The sequence below is a fragment of the Rhineura floridana genome, chromosome 3, assembly GCF_030035675.1.
Source record: "Rhineura floridana isolate rRhiFlo1 chromosome 3, rRhiFlo1.hap2, whole genome shotgun sequence".
Classification (NCBI taxonomy): Eukaryota; Metazoa; Chordata; class Lepidosauria; order Squamata; family Rhineuridae; genus Rhineura; species Rhineura floridana.
The window spans coordinates 16399736-16423052 of record NC_084482.1 but is presented as its reverse complement, the minus strand read 5'-3'; the positions used below and the strand labels follow the sequence as shown (position 1 = coordinate 16423052).

The 23317-nt window shown below is 44.2% G+C and overlaps 1 protein-coding gene across 2 annotated transcripts in view; it reads right to left on the bottom strand.

The window, feature by feature from the left end:
- Positions 1-14656, bottom strand: part of NXPH4 (neurexophilin 4) — a 117835-nt gene extending 103179 nt beyond the window's left edge. The window contains exon 1 of one of the 2 annotated variants that reach the window (XR_009761775.1): positions 14364-14452. Coding sequence is in view for 1 of the 2 variants with exons in the window: in XM_061621710.1 (XP_061477694.1) it covers positions 14364-14417 (54 nt within the window). In the remaining variant the exon portion in view is untranslated. Of the gene's footprint in view, positions 1-14363 lie in introns of both variants that reach the window. The other variant, XM_061621710.1, reaches the window with a different exon arrangement.
- Positions 14657-23317: the final 8661 nt, after the last annotated feature.

Below are 23317 nucleotides of genomic sequence, written 5' to 3'. Positions count from 1 at the left end.
TCTCACATGGGAGGGGACAATGAGCTCTGATGTGTTCCCAACCTCTGGTCTATGGAAAGTCTGTTTAAACCACTAACCCAACTTCTGAGAATTGACCAGGTACTAATCATAAATGTTCAGCTATAAGAGCTAGAAACTTGCTTTACTTTTTAAAAAGAGATTTCTCTGAATGCTAAATTCTGTATGAGACACCCAATCCCATGCTTACGGGGTGCAATCAGAGACTCATGGAGCAGGCCAAGCCCTTCTCTACATGTGATTCAAGGTGGGTACAGCATTCTTATCTCATTCAGGATCACAACAAACCATTCCAATGCCATAGGGGTGGGACCACAAGTGAGGCATTTTCAGAAGATCTGGATGCACTTCTTGCATCTCCTGTGACTGTAATATAAATGTAAAACTCACATTGGCTAGAATGTACATTAGGCTTAAAATTGCTCCCTTGGGGGACTTCCAGACAGGGGACTTAATATCACAAATGGCTTGTTCAGATCTGGTTTTTCTGTGTGGGCAATTGGTATGCAAGTTACCACATATTTTTCATAAACATTCTGTTGTTTCTCCTAAGTACCAGTGGGCGGTGCTGGGTGGAATGTTGTCTGTGTTGTGTTTTCTGGTCCTTCCCCTCAATCACTACTATCCCTCTCTCCAGTACCTTTTTCCATTCTAGGCAAGTATGCATGTATTTCTGTACTCGTACCCCTTAAAAAAAATCCACTGGAAGTGCTCAAGAGCACAAAAGCAAGCATCACCAGCCCTCAGTTACCACGTTTCACAATGTGCAAAATGCAGTCTTCTTCTTTTTCTTGGGGTGGGGGGGCATCCATTTCCATTTGTTTTTTTAAAAAAAAGTTAATACTGATGTTAATACAGTTATAAAGTATAGAGTTCTTGCGCAAGAGAGGAGTTGCACAAGACTTTCATATTATTGTGATGGTGATGGTGATGATGATGATGATTTAAAAATTTCAATATAAGTGCTGCAATTACATTCTCTGAAGTAATCCTCCCACATGTACCGTATGGAGATCTTGAGCTAATAGGTCCTCTGAACTGGATTTTTCAAATATAAGAACAACATAAGAACATAAGAAGAGCCTGCTGGATCAGGCCAGTGGCCCATCTAGTCCAGCATCCTGTTCTCACAGTGGCCAACCAGGTGCCTGGGGGAAGCCCGCAAGCAGGACCCGAGTGCAAGAACACTCTCCCCTCCTGAGGCTTCCAGCAACTGGTTTTCAGAAGCATGCTGCCTCTGACTAGGGTGGCAGAGCACAGCCATCATGGCTAGTAGCCATTGATAGCCCTGTCCTCCATGAATTTGTCTAATCTTCTTTTAAAGCTATCCAAGCTGGTGGCCATTACTGCATTTTGTGGGAGCAAATTCCATAGTTTGACTATGTGCTGAGTAAAGAAGTACTTCCTTTTGTCTGTCCTGAATCTTCCAACATTCAGCTTCCTTGAATGTCCACGAGTTCTAGTATTATGAGAAAGGGAGAAGAACTTTTCTCTATCCACTTTCTCAATGCCATGCATAATTTTATACACTTCTATCATATGAGTCTCCTCTGACCCACCTTTTCTCTAAACTAAAAAGCCCCAAATGCTGCAACCGTTTCTCATAAGGGAGTCGCTCCATCCCCTTGATCATTCTGGTTGCCCTCTTCTGAACCTTTTCCAACTCTAGAATATCCTTTTTGAGATGAGGCGACCAGAACTGTACACAGTATTCCAAATGCGGCCGCACCATAGATTTATACAACGGCATTATGATATCGGCTGTTTTATTTTCAATACCTTTCCTAATTATCGCTAGCATGGAATTTGCCTTTTTCACAGCTGCCGCACACTGGGTTGACATTTTCATTGTGCTGTCCACTACAACCCCAAGGTCTCTCTCCTGGTCGGTCACCGCCAGTTCAGACCCCATGAGCGTATATGTGAAATTCAGATGTTTTGCTCCAATATGCATAATTTTACACTTGTTTATATTGAATTGCATTTGCCATTTTTCCACCCATTCACTCAGTTTGGAGAGGTCTTTTTGGAGCTCTTCGCAATCCCTTTTTGTTTTAACAACCCTGAACAATTTAGTGTCGTCAGCAAACTTGGCCACTTCACTGCTCACTCCTAATTCTAGGTCATTAATGAACAAGTTGAAAAGTACAGGTCCCAATACTGATCCTTGAGGGACTCCACTTTCTACAGCCCTCCATTGGGAGAACTGTCCATTTATCCCTACTCTCTGCTTTCTGCGTCTTAACCAATTCCTTATCCACAAGAGGACCTCTCCTCTTATTCCATGACTGCTAAGCTTCCTCAGAAGTCTTTGGTGAGGTACCTTGTTAAACGCTTTTTGAAAGTCTAAGTACACTATGTCCACTGGATCACCTCTATCTATATGCTTGTTGACACTCTCAAAGAATTCTAATAGGTTACCGAGACAGGATTTTCCCTTGCAGAAGCCATGCTGGCTCTGCTTCAGCAAAGCTTGTTCTTCTATGTGCTTAGTTAATCTAGCTTTAATAATACTTTCTACCAGTTTTCCAGGGACAGAAGTTAAGCTAACTGGCCTGTAATTTCTGGGATCCCCTCTGGATCCCTTTTTGAAGATTGGCGTTACATTTGCCACTTTCCAGTCCTCAGGCACGGAGGAGGACCCGAGGGACAAGTTACATATTTTAGTTAGCAGATCAGCAATTTCCCATTTCAGTTCTTTGAGAACTCTCGGGTGGATGCCATCCGGGCCTGGTGATTTGTCAGTTTTTATATTGTCCATTAAGCCTAGAACTTCCTCTCTCGTTACCACTATTTGTCTCAGTTCCTCAGAATCCCTTCCTGCAAATGTTAGTTCAGGTTCAGGGATCTGCCCTATATCCTCCACTGTGAAGACAGATGCAAAGAAAATGGATATGCCTTTGGCATGCAGCAGTTGCTGGAAACGGACATTTTTTGGGCTGCTGGAAACAGAATGGCTGAGGTTGTGCTCAGCTGAGGAACAAACTGATATAGGGTGTGGTGATAGAAACTAACCCACTAAAATGTCACCATATACATAACAAAGCACTCATTAAAAATGCACTAATAAGCTTTCATACCAGCAGTGAAAGAGGAGATATAACAGGTTATTTTTACTTATTGGATTTTGGGGGGGGGGTAAGGGGTAAATCTGGGTTGACTGGAGACAAGATATGCCTTGGTATTTTGATGCTGATATCATCGTGTGAACACTGGGAAAAAAACCCTGCATGAATGAGCAGCACTGGTTCCAAAATAAACTCCCGTATGGAAGTGCTCTGAAACTTTTTATCCCACACTAACAAAATGGACACATATTGAACATGGAGACTCACTTTTAGCCTGGGTCATATGCAAAAAAATGCCCTAAGAGGCAATAATTCCCCTAAGGCCACTAAAAGAGTTTATGGCAGAGATCAGCAACCAGAGGCTTCCAGGCCAAATCCAGTCCCTTGAGGGATACCATTTGGCCCACCATTTCCCAACATGTCTGTGGCAAGAGGCTATTTTGAGGGGTTAGGTTGGAATCTCAGCCCTCTGCCAAATAACCCCATTATCAGTGGCCATCCTTTAAAACAATGTACTGATTGACCTTGGAGGGGTATAATGGTACATCAGGATTTGAACTGCACATCAAGTGAGCTCGTGGGATTCAGGGATGGAGAACATTTTTCAACTTGAGAGATACAATACCTCAGTGGAAAGCCTTCAAGGGCCACAGTCCAACAGCAGGCAGGGCCAGTTCCAGAAGTGGGCAATGAGTTTACTCTGTCACATACCCCATTGCCAGACTCAAAAAGGTAGGGGAACAAAAAGGACTGGGGAAATTAGATCCCCCCTTCTCCATGTTTCAACTGGAGGATATGTTAGGAACCAGGTTAAATCGACTCAAACATCCCCCCAACACACACATATAAAATGCTTTCTCTCCTCTCCCAGTGAAGAAGGAGATGCTGTTTCTGAGACAGCAAGTGTACCTGAGCAATTGGTACTGGATGGTAATACACAGCAACAATAGATAAGACCCAAATGAGTGACATTAACATACTCTCCCCTTACCCAAACAGAACAGATGTAGTCCTAAACTTGGGGAGTCCAATCCAGACAGCTTAGTTCTCTGGTCCCTTGACACAGAAGGTGACCTACAATTAAAAACTCTTTTTCTTTTTGTAAACCATTTAGAGAGTGTATGTACAATCAAGTGGTACATACATATTGTTACTTAAATATATAAATAATATTTTGCTTACATCAGGGGCAGGCAGAAGGCTGATCATGGTCCACTGGTGGCCCACAGGCCAATTTATGAAGGATCACCAAGCCCCTGCTGGTTGCTGAGATTCTTGTAAGGAATGCTAGATTAGCTGAACCTTGATCCAATCTATCCACCTAGTCACTCTGTACCTTCTTAAGATCAGAATCACTTAATAGAAATGAGTTTTGTCTTAATTGTTCAGACATCCTGTCCTGCGTATGCAGTGGTGCTTTGTCAATTTAAAATACATTTAAAAGGCACATTTGAGTGAAAAGAAAAAGAAAGTAGATCATGCAAGACTGATGCCAGACCATTCCTGGCCTATGAACCAGAGTTTCAGGGGTTGCTCACATCCATTTCCTTGGCGCTAATGGTGCTGCTGTTTTTTCAGATAGCCTTTCATCACCACCCCAACCAAGCAGAGTGGGGTACTATAGTTGTCAAGCAAGCCATCATCTCCCCCTTTCAATTCCCTGGATTGCCCAGTCAAGGGTACGGGACAAGGGAAATGGCTGACAGGATCTGGGAGGGAATAGAGCAAGGCAAAAGAAAACCATATGGGTGTGGAGTGAGAGCTGGGAGATAAGAACGCATGTTCCACTGAGGGTGTCTGAATGTTTGGGATCAACCCCAGGTGGGCTGCATTAAATGCTGGGAATTGATCAATCAAATCTATGGAAGTGGCATGAGGCAGGCATGTAAAACTGTGGCATGCCTTCTCTATATAGCTTTAAGGTAGGGTAGGAACCTCCCCCCCCCCCAGGATTATATTCCCTTGGGGAAAATGTTCAGGGACTACATACCAATGGAGGATGGGGCCAAACTTCATTGTGGGAGATTACTACTCAGCAGCTGGCTGAGCAGAAGGGGGGGGAGAGTGCAAGGTGGGACGTGCTGCTCAATTGTTTAGGGATTACAGTAGGAAAAAGTAGCAGGGAAATAGTGGCCTGGGCAAAGCAGGTGGGGCTTGAAGAAATGAAGTAGGATGGATTGAGAGGCCTGGCAGGGTTCCCCATCCCTGCTCAACAAGAACAGTAAGTTAAAATATGGGGCATCCCTTAATAAGGCTTCAGGTATTCCTATTTGAACATTTAATTAATACAGGGCAAAAAATACAGATGGATTCCCTAGATTTTTCTCTGGTATCGCTGGGGGCATGATGGCCAGGCCTGCTTATCCAAATCCTGCACAATGGAAACTCAAGGTTTTGAACTTAGAATCAAGTATATTATGAAGTCCCACGCAAACATATTCAAATTAGCTGAGTTTGCATGCCTTATTCTGAACCAGCTATCCTTGTGATTAACAGACAGAATCAAAGTAGTTCTTGAAGAATTGTGGATTTTTCACACATTCCCCAGGTGTCAGTAAATTACAGAAGGGGTTCAGTGTATACAGAGTATTACTGGAAGCTGTGAAGGAAGGGGCAAGAAAACAGCCAGAGCAAACTAGACATACATAGAAAAGACCCTGTACATTTGAAACACATCTCTCAACAGTCATAAGGGCTAGAAACTTATTCTTAAAAATAAAAGAAAATATCAGTAACAATATCATAAAACATAATAACCGCTGGGATTCTGAGGACTCCATATTCTTGCTGAAAACTGGCCATGCCAATTGCAGCCTGACCCCTCTTCTCAGCAAACTTTTGGAGTAAAAGCTTAAAAGGGGCTAGAATGGAGATTGAGAGGAATAGAAATCAAGAGCTCCCCTCACTGGACGGACATGGAGCATGCAGATACAAAGCAGAAGAGACGGAAGAAAGGAAATCCATGGCAGGTCCTTTTCAATTAGGGACAGCTGCCTATATCCACTTGCCTCTTGCCAGTCAAATGAATAGGTGTGGGAGGCTTGCTTAGATCAGTGACCCCTGGATTTCAAACACGAGCTTCTAATATTTCACAATGCTCTGTGTGTGTGTGGGGGGGAGCGAATAGGACTAACTATATGTTTTCAGAAAGTTTCTAACTATTTCTAGAATGCTTTTTAAAGAGTTGTCTTATCTAGATGTGTTTGCTGCCCTGGGCTCCTTTGGGAAGAAGGGCAGGATATAAACTGGAATAGGCTGGAAGTGTTAAATGTCTCCCTAAACATGCGCGCGCGCACATAAAGAAACATTTATTGTTTACATGCTGCTTATTTATAATATAAAACGCTTTATAACTTTGTCGTGGCCTTTCCAACAACCATGTGGGGATAAGGCATTTCTACTTCCATTTTATAAAATTAGGTTGAAAAAGAGTGATTTAGGCAAGCCTCCCACCCTCCCCAGGCAGAAGGTCCATAACCAAGCAGAGCTTTTAAATTCAGCCTCTGTGTTTGCTGTATGGATGACACCAGCTCTATGCAAGCCTGGGACTTAGAAATTCCCTCACACAAAAAGGGATACTACATGAAGGCTGCCTAGAATTCCATCTGCATGGCAGCTGATCCAGTGCCAGTGCACAGCTTGCCCAATATGTGGCTCCTGTCACACACACATACAGTTTTATGTAGCCTCCATGTGGTGGCCATTTTGAGGAGGACCCGATTCAGCCACAGAACGTAGGCATCTTGGCTCTCAGTCTACTCCTGTCTCTTCCAGTCCTCCCACACATATACATACACAATTTCCTTAACTCTTTGTCCCAATACCATTCTCATTCTCTCAGGCATTCGGGTGCTTTTAAACCTAGAAGCTGTCACCAACAGAAAATGCTGTTTCCTATGGTAGGAGATTGCTTCCCTCTCAATATAGGAGCTATGTTTTGTATACTGTTTTCCTGTCAGTCACATTCGCAATATGGGTGAGTCAGTCAGACAATAAGCAATAACAACACACACGTGTGGGGGGGGGAGAGGGAGAGGCTGAGGCTGTGGCTAACGAAGAAGTGTGGTCTTGCTGATAAATACTGCTGGTGGGAAATATTTCCTCTTCTGCTTAGATTTGCTCCTTTCAGATTGTGGTAGTATAACCCCTTCAACACTCCCCACCCCAGGCTCCTGGATGAGAGCACCAGTATCCACTGCACCTCTTGTAGGATTCTCCATAGTATTGCTACAATGGAGAGTGAAGCAGCTCCTTTCAATGTTCTGTATATCTGCTAAGGCAAAGATGCCCTACACTATGGTGCACTTGACAACTCTCGTGTCTGAATTCATTTCCCCTCCAGTTACAACCCAGACCCATTTCTCTACTGGGTAAATAAATCACCGCTCCTCAGATTCTTACACCAGTCCAGCATGAACGTGCAGAGTTCCATGCTACTATGTAGCATTGGCCATGAGTGGTAGGAGCCAGAAAGGGGTTAAAGGAGGGGGGATTTATTATATCTTCAAAATGAGGCTACGGCAGTTGTTTAAATGCAGGAACATCTGGCAGCCGCATGACCCTGTGAAACAGCAGGGCCAGACGGGGCTCCAGGCACCTATCAGTGGCTTTAAGCGGCTATTGAGCGTAATAAATGGAAAAGGAAAATGAAGCCAGCCCTTTCCCCAGGACAGGGCAGTGCCTAACACAGCAAGATAGCAAGCCCGGCAAAAGGACGGGCATTACTATCTGGGGATGAGGAGGACACATGCCTTTGTCCTTGGGTCAGAAAAATAATAGGATGTTCATTCTATGAAGCTGCTTCATAGACAGACACTTGTTAAATGTTACATTTTGCAGGAAGGCCCCTACAGTGCTGAGGAGAGTTAGACCCATTTTTATATGGGGAAAAGTGATGCACAAAAGACATCCTACTGAAGCAAGACGGGTGCACAGTCCGAAGCAGGACCAGGGGGGGGGGAAATCACAAGGTCCTCAACTTCCTGTTATCATAAGCCCCCACTGCCTCCAAAGAACTGAGGAGGATTCATCCTTCTTGATCGGCCTTTTGAACCACCGTTCCCCACGTACTTTCTGCCAAATGAATTTACACACTGATCGTGGAATGAATACTCTTGCCCGGCAAATGTTGTCCAGCCTAATGCTTGTAAAAGCAATCTCTGGGCTGCCAAAAATATGGCTTTCAAAGACCTAAACTGGAAAGCACACCAATTTTGTTTTATGCAGATTTAAATCCTAACAAGAAGTCTGATTCAGCACTGGGTCTCTTCCACAGTACAAAACTGTCTCAGCCAGTTATGACTTGGACCCTCACATGTATCTGAGATAGGGAGGGACTATAGGAAGCAAAGCTGGGATCAAAATAGTGGGGGAGGGATTCTGCTGTGGGAGTTTCCAAATATTTCTAATTCAGCATTTTATGTTTTTTCCCTATACATTTTTTAACACCGCTGTTGGTTTAATATTTGAGGACGTATTCTATAAAGGTGCTTGAATAAAATTACAGAATTTGGCTTTCTAGAATCTGCTTTTAGTTCAGTTCAGCCTTTATTTTTCAATAGGAACAAAATTATAGCCCTCAAAAGGAAAAGACTGCCACCCTCAAAAGTGCAAACGCGAGAAGCATCTTCTTAACCCTCCAAATGAGATTCTTAGGTGCTCAGTGGCCTAGATATTGTTGGATTCCAGCTCCCATCAGCCCCAGCTAGAATAGCTAGTGGTCAGGAATGGTGGGAGTTGGAATCCAGCAACATTTGGAAAGCCACAGCATTTACATCCTCCAACTCCACCTCTTTGTTAAATCTGTTGGTCTTCATTCTTTCCAATGCCTTATCCACCCAGTTTCTCTTTCCCACCAACACATTACAACACACTTGTCCCTGGTAAACTGAAAATTCTGTTTTGCAACAGCAGAGCATGCGCTTCAAGCAAATTTGTATTATGCTTTTTCCCCTTGCAGTGTTTGGAGGATTTTTATTTATTTATTTAGCTCTAAGCTCTAGACCCCGCACTCCCTCATAATCTGTCAACATCTGCTGTCAGAAATGTACACAAATGCAAAATTAGTTAATGGACAGGTTTCTGTTGTCCTAGATTGTGCTAAACCACAGGGGGCGGCCTTTTGCATGTTTTTTTTCTCAGTTTGCAGAAGCAAAGTTAGAAATATCGCAAAACATGATGTGCTGGTTAAACAGCATAAACAACACTGCCCAAGTCTGTAGATTTTTTTCCTAGTTAAAATGTAGTATCTACAGGTTGGTTTGTTAATCATCAGCGTTCTCATCTCAGTTTGACAAAATGCTCAAGTTGAAGGCTGATCAAGATAGAGAGGAAACTCTGGGCTGAGAGGCAATAAGACTTTCAGCTGAATCCCCTTGCAGTTCCTGCCATGTGCCAAAATGCTGGCATCTTCAGAGACAGGATGGACATCTGCGTCTTAGTAATTGCCTTGTGGGACACGTGTGCCTTTTCTACAAAGGACAGGTGTAGGTGGTGGATAGAGAGCCTTTCAGCACTAAGCTTTGGTACTGGGCAAAGCCTGATAATGGGAAAGATAGTCACGCCAAGCCATTCTCTCTCACACCATGTTTGCTCTCAGTAGTACCAAATCACTGATTGGGGCTTGTTTGAGGCAGAAAATGGGCACCCAGAAGAGCACGTTAGGCACTCCAGTCTTGCAAATGATCCCTTCTTAGGATACCAATAATCAAAGGAAGGCCCCTACTTAGAGCTGCAGAACAAGAAAAATCTCATATTCCATATCAATCATCAGATGCAGCCAACACAGCTCAGTGGTAGAATGCATACTTTGCATACAGGAGGTTTCAGGTTCAGTCCCTGATATCACCAATTTAAAAAGGATCAGGTACCAGTGGTGTAGTGGTTAAGGTGCTGGACTACGACCTGGGAGACCAGGGTTCAAATCCCCACACAGCCATGAAGCTCACTGGGTGACCTTGGGCCAGTCACTGCCTCTCAGCCTCAGAGGGAGGCAATGGTAGAACCCCCTCTGAATACTGCTTACCATGAAAACCCCATTCATAGGGTAGCCATAAGTCGGGATCGACTTGAAGGCAGTCCATTTCCATTTTCACCAGGTAATGGGAAAGACCTCTGCCTGAGACCCTGGAGAGCTGCTTCCAGCTCTGGGCAAACACTGGGCTAAATGGACAAATAGTCTGACCAGGTATTAGACAACTTTCTGTGTTCCTTATGGCAAAGGTTGCATAAAGTTGATTCTGATTCTCACAAAGATAGGAATGGACTTCACTATGAGTAAAATTCCACCTAGCTATGCCTTTCAGTCAAAGTCTATTCTGAACATTCACATTCAGCTACCTTTTGAAATTTCCCTAGAGTCACAGACAGGGTCTTTATATATAAATGATTGGCAAGTATGCATTAAAGAGAAACAAATAAATCTGAAACTAGAAATCTACATTCTAAGCCCACTAGGCAGCTTTGCGCAAGTTATTTTATGAGGATAAAATGAGACATAATCCCCATTAATGCTAGCCTGGACTTCTTGGAAGATACAAAAGTGTAAAGAAAGGTCTGAGCTTAATGAAGAAGACCCACATCCCTGACTAAAGGCAGATTAATTCCCTGTTAGTTGATGAATATTACCAGATAGGATTCATGCATTACTTTAAGTTGGCATCCACACCTTGAGGGCTAGGAAACTGCTGCTTTTCTTTTGTTGATTAAAGGGAGACCCCAATATCGATACCATGACATGTACAAGATTCTACACAATTATATTTTGGATTTCACAGCATTATCCTGACCATCAAGGTCTTAGATTTGCTTGTCTGCTGCTGGGTAGATTGCAAGCCAGGGAGAACAGAAAAATAACATGAGGACAAATAAAAATGCCAATGGCTTGAACATCTACCATTCTCAGATGAAAGAATGGCATACTGTCTTGCTCTGGTGTGACTATTCATAGCAGGGTTCGGGATCTATAGGGAACCACAAAATCTCATTTGTTCCAGTGGTATGGACAACATGGAAAAAGTTGGGATAAATCAGAAATGTACGTGAAGAGGAAATGCTATTTGCCTAAGATGACACTGCCATAGGACCACAGAGGAACTGAATGAAAGACCGAAATCCATAACAGCTTGCTTAAGCACCCCTATATTTTAAGGGGGTACTTCCACAGTAACTGAGTTGTGACTTGTGATTTAATATAGACCAGGCACTATTTTACTACATGGTAGTTTTTTCTCATTCCTTAACTTTGCTTGTAATATTTATTTCAAACAACTGAAGATCCAGTGAGATGTAGTTGGGGTGGGTGGGATTTCCCACCCAGATTTCGGACTTTTTTGAGCTGATGGTGCATGCACACCCATGCACACAACCTAGTTTGAAAACCAGAAAAGTATCACATTTGTTCCTCCCACTGCATGTTTTTTCTCTAATGCAGGGTTCAAAAACACACACAAAACAGTAGCTAAATCTCCTTTCCAAACCCAAAGCACACCTTATTCCTTTTATCTCTCTGCCTTTCACTCCAGCAACAAAAAAAATCACTGGTTATCTGATTAAAACATCCCCGCATCTTAAAAGCAGGGCTCTTAGGCTGATGGAAAAGCTGGGGTAGGCCCCAAATAATATTTCCCCTCCCCATCTTGCTACAGAGAACAAGATAAGGCCAAGGAACACAGACTAGTTAGATCTAACCTTGCAAAAGTCTGAATGCAGCTCCTTGGGAAAGAAAGAGGATGGTTTGGGGGGTTTGTTTTTTGCATTCATGAAACTGTTGAAAAGTAAAAATTGATTGTCATGAAAACCGATTCTCACTGGCCTAGTGCTTAATGAGCCCGTTTCTTATTTCTCCTTGCAACATTACAATGCCGTAAAAAGAAAAATAAGACACAGGGAGAAAAAAATAAAAATAAAGCCAAAGCTCTTAAGTCCTGATTTGCAAGCACTAAAACTTGCATTGCCAGTTACCTGTGAAAGAATTATTTTACACACACACACACTGAGGGATGTGTATGCAGCTGGCAGAGGAGAATCAAAATTTTATTATCGTTATTGAAAGCTATTGCTCAGCTGGTCTGAGGAGAAATAGGGAAGTTCTAAAGTTCCAAATCACAGGGGCCAGAACACTTTTTATTTTTAAAAAGTCACTTTTTTTTTTAAAAAAAGGGCATCATATTTGGTAGAAGAAAAAACATGCAAAGCCCAGGAGAATGGAAGTTTGTGGGGGTCTGAGTAGGAAGACCTCTGCAATTATTTAATAACACTTTGCTTTAAGTGCTTCTCTACTCAGCTTAAACTGGGTAATTTAGAGGAGCAAGGCTCCAAGTGGAACAGCTAATGGGACAGAGATATTCTTGGTTTCAGCAATGAGGATGCACTAGGCACAAAAAAAACTTAAAGCCAGAATTTGTGGGGCAGTAAGCATGTTAACTTGGGGAAATAACAGCAACACACTGTTATATCCTCTTTCATGTATCTCTCTGTGTGTGTACAATAGAGGAAATAATGAATTTTAGGGCAGACATCCCGTGAGACTGGATTGTCTCAAAAGATGGGTGTCAAGGTCAGAAGTTGGAACAGGTTTTGTGCCTGCATTAGGTGTACAAATATAAAGGTCCCTGTTTGATTCTTTTTGAGCACCTGCACCTAGCAAACAACCATTCTGTCCCCAAGAAGGAGCAAAGAAGATCTTGGAACTGGTCCCTAGGATCATAGGGCACTGCAGTGCTCACGGCACTGAGACTACATTTACACTCATGGGACTAAATCCACAACAGCAACAACTGATGCAAAAGGTCAGGGCTCTGTCTAAAATTACTCAATTTAGAACCAGAAGAGGTTTGGACTCCAGGAATAACCATTAGCACCTCAAAAGAGAGGAGCCAGACGAGTTGAATGGCAGAAGGAAATCATGTACCTCTTTTCCCAGCCAATGGAACTCTGTTCTGGAAAAGTGGTGGAAGCAGTTTTTACATAATGAAATGGAAATTAAACTTCAAATGCTAGGATTGTGGTGGAGGATCTGGGCAGATCTGTTCCGTGGGCCCCATCCCCTAGCAAATACTAGGTGTGTTTATACAGCTGTCTAGCACTTTACACGACCCACAGAACCCAATGTCTGGAATTGAGCATACCCCCAATACCTTGCAGGAAATCGTCACTGTATTGTATACACACACAGGTGGACTCTATATACCCTTGCATGATGTTCCCACCTGCAAACGCTGCACACTTATATTGCACGGATCATCCTGTCTCCATGAGCCTAGTGGGACTGCACGACCACGTGCGTGCGTTTGTACACACAATTGGTACCTGAGGGCGTGCGCCTAGGCTCGCTTGTGTCCTGCCGGCAAACGCGTGCCGTGCGCGTTTCAAGCCTATGGTAGCTGTGCAATATTAGAGTGGAACATAACACCAGGGGGCTGCTCAGTGTCTGATGTACGAACGTCTGAATTTGAGAAGCAAGATCCGCGCTGCACTCGACTGGACCGACCAATAGACCTCGGAGTGTTCTCGCGTCACCACGCCGATCTCCAGTTTTTAAAAATCCCATTGCAAGGCGCCGCAACGCGAGCAAAGCGAGCGCCCTTGACTCGGAGTTACACGTTAGCCGCCCCCACCCCTATCTGCGGGCTAAACGAGAAGAGGATCCGAACTGGCAGCAAGGCTGTGTTTACACGATTCACGTCTCGCGAGCCGCCTTCCGCGGAGCCGCCAGACAGGCCGTCACCCCAGAGTACAGCGAAGGCGGCGTTTTTTTCAGCTTGGCAATTACTCCCTCCTCCCCCACATACACAGAGCCCCACGCTGAGCGATGAACTTGGTACATTATCGATTTGTGTCCCACACTAAGAAAGCAGGACACACTCACGCACAAAACCCAGCCGCCCCTCCAGTTCGCCGAAACAGCTACGACTTCCCGCCCCTCCCCCCCAGAAACGAGCGTCTCCCCTAACTTTGGAGACACGCGTCAAGTCTCTGCAGTTTGCGTTCCAACAATCCGTAATCCAGTCGAGTCGAAGTTCGGGTAAAGAGGGGCAGGCGGAATTAAAGCAATTTCTCTTCCCAATATACACAATACTAGCCTGGCGTCTTCCGTCCTTTTTGGATCAGACAGGAATGTCTTGGGGTTCTTTTGGTAAATTCCCCGACTCTCGCGCAAAGGGGCAAGTTTGCTTTTGGCACGAAGCTATCGTCTCCCGCAACGCCAACTTCCTTTCCCCAACCTCTCCCTATTCAGCCCAACCACCCGTGCGTCCTTCCTTTACCACTCCTCCTTACCTTTTGCAAGAGCCACTGGTGGAAGATGAGATGCACCCAGCTAAGGATCTTCATGTTTCAAGGCAAAAAATCTTCCACCGGCATTGAGGGCACGGAGGAAAGGAGAAAATGAGAGAAGAGGTGCCTTTGGAAGAGATGTGGTGAGCTCAAAGAAAAGGAAGGCACCCTCCCCCGCTTCCCTAAGAGAAAATCCTCGGGGTGGGAAGGAGAAAGCAAACGAATTGTGCGAGACGGAGGAGCAGCAGGTATCCGGAGCAGCAATCCAAGATACACTGGGGGGGGGGAAAGAAAGTTGACTCTGCACTTGATCGGAGGGAGGGAGGGAGAGAGGGAGCGTGTTGAGAACAGAAGAGCGTGAGTTGCATGCGCCCTGCCCAAGAAGCTGGCAGCCGCGACGGGTGCTCTTTAATTCCCTAGTTCACCAATCCCAGTCTCTCCGCCGCTGATCGTAGCGGGTGTTGCAGTTTTTCTGCCTACACCACTCCTCTTCCTGGGGAGGGGATTGCTATGGGGAGCAGGGGGAGAAAAGACCCTCTCTACTTTATGCCCTTTGTAAAAGAAGAGGCTTGGGGCTATAAAACGTGGAGCCATTTTGGGGGGGGGAGTTAGTCAAGAAATGAATCTTGTATATATCTTATAGAGTACTTTTCAGAGAGAAGGAGGGGGCTTTAAGATATGAAGGCTTGCACCCCTCAACACACGCGCGCGGTGGCATGTGTATAAAATCGTTGACTTCAGTAGGTCTACCAGCAGAAATGTATAACCATGCGCAAGATTGCAGGCTGCAGTGTGTTAAATCTTCCAGTTTGACCAAGAGATGTTAAGAGACAGAAAATGAAACGGGTCAATGTATAGGAAGGGTTTAATATGAGCTCTAGAATCCCTTTCAGCAATAGGGATCAGCATCAGCCTAACGGAACAGTCTACCCTTACTTTTTATATAGATAATACTTCAGTAATGTTAGAAGATTGGGTTTCTTTTGGCAAGGGGCTGCCTTTGATTTTTCTTCTTTGTACAGCACCTACTACATTTTAGGTTTAAGGAAATTAATAACAATAATAGTAATAAATTTATTATTGTTGTTGTTATTGATTACAAGCTGCCCCGGGACATGTGAAGTGACAATAACAAAATTTCCAGAGGGGTAGTTCTGCCATAATAAATTTGTTAAGAGTTTTGTTGCCACAAGGCTCGTATTGATAAAGAAAATAGTGCCCTCAAGAGTTTGTGCAGAGTTCCTTTCACTCTCTACCAAGAAATCTTACATATCTTAAATTTTGGGAAGGGACTTTCACTGCAGAAGACATCTACAATTTCCAGGTGGACTTGAATCCCACCATAGAGCAATTAAATGTTTTGTGGCAAACTGGAGAGACCTTTCCCCGTCAAAATCAAGAGTTGCACAAAGGATGTTGCATCCTTACATTCAACAACCACCCACACCTACCTAGTGACAAATACTGCCCCTCCAAGGGCAGAATTCCCTCCCAAGTCCCCTCTAGCCTCCAGGTCCTACCCCTGAGCCAGCGTGAAGACCTGCTTCTTGTGTATGCACAGGGTGCCCTTTGAGAGTCTAAGGTGTCTGCCACCTCATATGCAGGCAGTAATTCTTTCATTTCAGCAAAAATACATATTCAGGTGTTATTTTTCTTCTTCCTCTCTCTCCTTGAAGGCTGCCAGGGCTCTGTCTGGTGTGTGAGCAGCAGGGGAGCGGAGATGGGGGGGCATCAAGGGAAGGGGGGAATAAAGAAAGGAGGCTATGCACCAAGAGCAACATGCAGAAAAACTGTCCCTTTAATTATGGCACTGGCAGGTGCTTGCCCTTTTAACTGGCCACCTGGCTCTTTTGCAGCTGGCACGAAGGACTCTCCTCCCATCCCAACACCTGCTGTCCAACCTGCCTGGCATTCTGAAGAGGTGGTTGGACAGCTCATGCCAAATGCATGGCCTCTCCCTCTCTGAGAGTGGCATATCTCCCATCCCACATAGGAATATCTCAGAACTGGACTTTCCATGGGCCCATGGGAAAAGGCACAGGCATGGCTCCCACCATTGGGAGAGGGCTTTCACAAAATCAGGTGCTTCTTTTCATAAAGCACCAGCTTCTGAAATTGTGGGATTTGGGGGGCCAGTCTCTGCTCTGAAAGGGGTGGCAGAGGGCTACCACCCACAGACACCCCTCCTCAGAGCACAGGATGAAATGATGCTCCAGGGGATGTGGACATATAGATGCCCCACAGGGGGGTAGTCTAAACTTCAGCTGTTTTACTGATCCAACCAGTAAAATCAGCTTGCCCTCAGGTCTGTTGGTACTGTTATTGAATATCAGATTAGTCCAAAATAAAATCTCTAGAATCTATGCATTAATTGTGGATGGTGGGGCCAATCTGATTGGTGTTATTGAGACCTGGGTGGGGAAACTGGGAGGAGTTTGCCAGCTGTGTCCTCTTGGGTATTTGGTGCAGTACCAGCATAAATTCAAGGGTTGGGAAAGGATGAGCTTGCAGTGGTCTATAGCAGGGATAGCCAATATGGTGCCTTCCAGATGTTGGACTCCCAATTGTCATCAGCCCCAGCCAGCAGGAATGATGGGAAATGTAGTCCAACAACATCTGGAGGGTGCCACATTGTCTTCCTGTTCTATAGTAGGGGGCACACCAACCTTTGGGGGCAAGTGGGCACCTCTGGAATTTTGAGAAAGTCCTGTTGGTACTAGTCACAAAATGGCTCCCATGGGTGTGGCACAGCACAAAATGGCTGCCACATCCAAAAGAACAGAAAAAGTGACAGGATCACAAAATGATGCAGGCCTACCCCCCTCCATCAACCACCCTATAAATGAGTGAAAGGGACTTGATCAGTCACCACTGCACTCTCTCACAGAGAGCAGCTCTTTGCACCTCTCCATTGCTCAATGTATGGGAGGGTGGATTTATTTTATTTATTTATTTAAAATATTTCTATCCCTCCCTTCTACCCTATAATAGGGCACTCAGGGCGGCTTACAAAAATAAAATCAAACATGTACATAATAAAATTGTAAACAGTAAAATCACAAAAACATTAAAATAAATTAAAACACATAAAATACAATTAAAATACATAAAATACAATATATAGATATAGATATACACATACACACACACATACACACACAGTCCTGGCATCCAACAAAATGTGGGTGAGTTTAAGGGGGCATGCTTACTAAAGGAGAGGCTGAGCCAGGGCACCGAGGAACTGAGCAGGAACATTGTTGTCTATAGGAATGCAATACCCCTCTCCAAATTTCCTGTCCACTTGAGAGTCAGTCTTGAGGGTTTTTATCTTGTGTTGTGTTCTCAGAACATATTGGGGATTCTGCTGGTATACCGTCCATCCCACTGCCTATCAGTCTTCCTTCCTCAGTTATTGGAGGGTGGTCTCAGGGCTTATCCAAACGGAGTGGGATAATCCACGGTTTCCATATTCGGTTTGTCATCTGATAGTCCTCACTTTGCCTTTTAGTTCGCTCTTTCCCAATTAAAAAAAACGCTTTTTTGCACCCGCACAGCAGCGGTAAGACCCCTACATTCTTTTCGCTTTTTCCAAGCTCCGCCTCTAAAACCTCCCCCTATCAACCAATTGGTCAGCAAAACAATTACGTATGCTCCTCTCCCCCTTTGCAACAAAGCACAATATGGCTGTAAAGGAGTTCTCCCCTTGGAAGGAAAGGCTGCTGGTCAGTTTCAGGCCTGCCTTCCTGGAGAATGAAATTGACAAAGCTTTCTGGAGCAGGCTTGAAACCCACCAGAAGCAGGTATTTGCTATATTACACTTAAATGAATGTATGCTTTTCTGCCTTTATTGATATTTAAGGAGATACACACGCTGGCAATTGCACTTATTTCTCCAAAAAAGCAAGAAAGGTGTCACCCCCCCCTCCTTCTCCTTTTCCTTCCCACAGATAATGAAATTGACAAAGCTTTCCAAGCAGGCTTGAAACCGAGGAGAAGCCTGTATTTGCGATATTACACTTAAAGGAATGTATGTTTTTCTGATTTGAAGCAAAAAAACCCAGCAAGTAGAATGAAATTGACAAATCTTTCGGAGGCAGGCTGAAACCGACCCCCCCTCCTTTCTCCCTTGCTGTGCATTGCAGATCTCACCCAGAGCGGCCGCCCAGTTTGCAGGCTGGCAAAAAATATAATGCATCTGCGCAGTAGTTGCAGACCGCTCCCAACACCCTACCATTGCGATGATTGGTTCAATTTTCCCAGGCTTATTCTCGCACCTGCGCAAAAGTGCAGATACGTGATTGGCTGGAATGAGGAGAAGGGGCAAGGGGAAACGCCCAAGAACCGCCCATCAGCTGTAAAGTCCGGGGTATTGCATCCTAACTGCTGAAGGCACAGCGGATGATTCCCGATTTTAAACAGCAAATCGCATTTTTGCCGGTATTGCAAGGAGCGGATTTAACCCGCGAAAATGCGTAACAGCGCGAGACGTCATTTGGACGACTGAAAAATAATGAACACACATAGTGGGCGTGTCACACATTTTGCAGTCGTCTGGATGAGCCCTCAGATCTGACAGTTGACACACTTGCACCCAAATGCCCTCTCCCACTAAGTAGAGCCCATGCAGCTCTTTGGTGTACTGTACTCCTAAGCTGAGGACCAAGAACCAGGTTGTGAGATGGCTAAAGTGCAGGTGAAGGAAGATGTGTGGCATGTCCAATTGCTCACAAGTTAGAGATCATTTCTGATCCTGCTGTATGGCACAGATGGTGCAAGGAAACTATTTCCACCATTGTGTCTTCTCAAGTGTTGTCCAGCATAGCATTTCTGAGTGGTTCAAGGCCCTTTCCAACCTGGGCGAGAGGAAGATATGGTGGAACCCTGGATAGCATGCTGTGACATGTTTGTAAGATACTTTGAGGATAAAATTTCCTACATCCACCATGATCTTGGACTCTGCAGCTATTGCATTTCAACCAATGGAGATGTCCAGAGCAATGTTTGTTTCAGCTTTATAGGACTACTTTCAGTTATTGAGGTCTGAGGAAATAGACAAGATGCTTGGCCAAGCCTTGCCAATCACCTCTTTGGTCAGCTCGTGTTCTTCTTAGTTTATATATGTAAGGAGAGGATATCTAGATCAGTTCAGGAGGTGGTAAATGCCTCTTTGAGAGAGAGGACAATTCCAGCTTCTTTAAAAGAAGCGATAATCAGACCATTCCTAAAGAAACCTCACCTGGACCTAGAAGAAACAAACAGCTATCGGATGCTAGCTAACATTCCCTTCTTGGGCAAGGTGTTCAAGCGGGTGGTTGCTAGCCAACTTGAGACATTATTGGATGGAACTGGTCTTCTAGGCCTAGTTTAGGACAGAAGCTGCTTTGTTGTGAGACAAAGATAGGATGCGTGCAGCCCCATTGATTCTCTTGGATCACTCAATGGTTTTTGATACCTTTGACCATGGTATCATTCTAGATGAGCTAGTATTGTTTTTCCGTAGTCCTGCTCCTACCTGGATGGCTCATTCCAGAAAGTGATTTTTTTGTTGGGGTGTGTGTGTTTACCGCTTGACCCCTTGGCACTTTACTTTGGTGCCCTGTAGGGTTTTAGTCCTTCCCCCATAGAGCTTAACATCAACATGAAACCACTGGGTGAGGTAATCCAGAAAATTTGATTGGGATGTCAGATATACTCAGATGACACTCAGCTCTGTTTCACTTTTCCATCAAATTCAGTGCTAAATCAGTGTCTGGATGCAGTAAAAGACTGGATGAGCACTAATAAACTGAGGTTTAAATCTAGGAGAAGATAGAGGAACTGCTAGTAGGTGGTTAATTCATGCAAGTGAGTGGTGTTTAACCTGCTTTGGAGGGAGTTGCTCCCCCTCTTAAAAATCAGGTTCACAGCTTAGGGGTGCTAATTGCCGCTAGAAGCACAAGTGGCCTTTGTAGCTCTGAATGCCTTCTTTCAGTTTATGCTGATATGCCAACTGTGACCCTGCCTGGACAGAGATAGACTCAACCTATTTGGATTACTGCAATGCACTGTGCATTGGGTTGCCTTTGAAATCGGTATGGAAAATTTATTTAGTCTACAATAGGGTTGTAAGACTGTTAACCAGAACAGGATGACTTGAGCATGTTAGGTCTGTGCTTTGTCATCTGCACTACTTTCAGTCCATTTCCAGGCCCAATTCAAATGCTGTTTTGGGGACCAGGTTTTCCAGCACCTACTTACCTGGTCCTCAAGATTATCATCTCTGGCTGTCCACACCAAGTGAGGTATGGCAGGTGATTACTGGGGAAAGGGCCTTTTTAGTGGTGGCATCCTAGCTGTGAAATTCTTTCTCCAGAGTGTCTCACCTGGCACCCACTCTATGGTCTTTTTGGTGCCATGTGAAGAACTTTTTATTTTCCCAAGCCTTTAAAAGCTCATTAAAGTCTGTTCACATTTTTATTTTCTCAGAATTTTAAAACCTTTAAAGATATATTCACATTTTTGGTGTTATCTGAGAGTCTTGTTTTAATGATGTTATTATCTGCTTTTTTGCAGGTTTTTTTTAAAATGCTGCAATAAAGAGAGAGGGGGGTAGTTATATAGTTATATATAGTTATAGTATGTTAGCTATACATTAAAAGCCACCCAGAGATTCTTGTTATGAGGTAACAAATATTGTAAATACATTTTTAAAAATTGGGATTGACCCCAGCATGGAGCTGCATCAGGTTCCACTCCACCCTGCAGCTTTTGGCTTTGCCCATGGAGGCAGCATGAAGGAGACCCAAAGGTGGCACCTTAACTGCCACAGGGAACAAGTTGTTCATATTAAAATAACTGTCAGAGTACTCTGCATATGATGCATTACCAGCCCGTGCTATGTTCTCTGTCACCACGAATTGAAAAAGTTGCTCTAAGTGGGACGAAGGGGACAGATAGCCCTGCACACTTAGGATAACATGTAATAATTCCTCAGGAGTACCTGCATCTCTAGTTCAGCATGCTGGTTCTATACGCTGAGTGAAATTGTCATATAAACATTCTAGTGGGCTGTAGTAATAATTAGGCATGCATGCCAAAACCACACATCCTTTTTGCTTATTGAAAGGGAGCACGATTGAGAGGAAGGATCTGTTTGCTGTTGATAACATTGCTTTAGTTCTTGAAGTATTTAAATAAACTAATCATAGCAGTTGTTCTTAAAATGTTTTTTGGGAGGGGCATTTTAACTTCAAATATATACAGGAGTAGACCTTGGTACCTTGCTGATGAAGGACCCAAGCCTGAGTGGGAAGAGTATGCTTTACTGCGGCCTGATAATCAGGGCCAGGGGCCAGTTTAGGCCTGCAACCTGTTATCATGAGGGGGGGGATTCAAGCTGAACTTCAGGTAATTCTTGAGAATATTTATGGAAACTTATTCCCTCTATTTATGGCCCGTTATCCAGTTTATCTTTCTGAACAGTAAAATGCTGGCTCGGGCCCTTGTCTAGAACAGAGTGTAGGCAGGAGGAATAAATGATAATCCAGGACATTGATCCATAGAACATGGAAACCAGTGCTGTTGTTAGATTTACAGGCCTCAAATGTATGCAAGGAAATGCCTAGTACATACACACACCATACTATCATATCTGGATATAAATATAAATAATGAGATTGCACATATGCAATCTATCTAATCATGGTATGTGTGCGGGAGGGAGCCCATGTAACAAGTTTCTACTGTTACCAACCCAGAATGATACTAGGGCCCTGTAGCTGAATCTGGATCACAGCCACTGCAATCTGAAATGGCAGCCCTGTTCAAATTAGGGTGGCTGCTCACTCGGTGCAAAGAAAGAGGACACACATCACCACAAAAAAGGACATAGGTAATTTATACTAATAGCTGCAAATTCAGAAATAATTACATGGTAGAAATTACATAGGAGAAATACAAAACTCCTCACCTTAGTGGGGACGAGTGTGACCAGCTGATCTGTGTGCCTGCTCATTCTGCTGTCCAGGTGCTCTCTGTTAGTGGGCAACTTCAAGGCCCCTCCTGCTCTCCCTTCTCAGGACTGGAACTGGACAGTCCCCTTCAAACAGAGGAGTGTCCTCTATAAAGTAGGATGCATGATGATCCTAGTTCACATTGTGATAATTCTACAAAGTCCTTTCAGTGCCATTCCTATGCCTCGCAATGCAATGCATTTTTAAATGCTGTGCATCATTAAGTCCGAAAATGCAGCACTGAATTGCATTCTGGGATACCATCTAGAAATATGACTATGGATGCAGATAGAAGTGTAGATGGTAGCCACTGGTCATGCATGATAGGATATGATGGGGGGCATGTTCAGCATTTGTCAGGGGTGTGTTCATACCCTGACATATGTAAAACATAACATATAATTGATGCTTTAGTCTCTTGAACTTTGGCTTTCCTGTCTCCACAAATGAGCTAACTGCCTTGCCACAATCTCCCAGGCACAGGCCTATGAATATAGATGTGATCAGGATCATGAAAGGCCTCTCTGTCCAAAGGTACATCTATCTGAATAATGAAGTATGAAACACTGAGCTAAGGAAGGACTGTAGCTCAATGAAGAAGCAACATGCTTTGAATGCAGGACATCCCATATTCATTCTCCATCATCTCCAGTTAAGTAGAGTTAGAAGGGCCAGATAAGGGCTTTGAGTCCAACACCCTGCTCAATGCAGGAATCCAACTTAAAGCATCCCTGACATTATAAGGTGCCTGCCAGATCAGGCCAAAGGACCATCCAATCCAGCATCCTGTTCTCACAGTGGTCAATAAGATGTCCATGGGAAGCCAGCAAGCAGGACTTCAGTGTGACAGCATTCTTCCCATTTGTGATTCCCAGCAACTGGTATGCAGTGGCATACTGCCTCCAAAAATGGAGGTACAAAATAGCCATTGTAGCTGGTAGTCATTGATAACTATATCCTCCATGA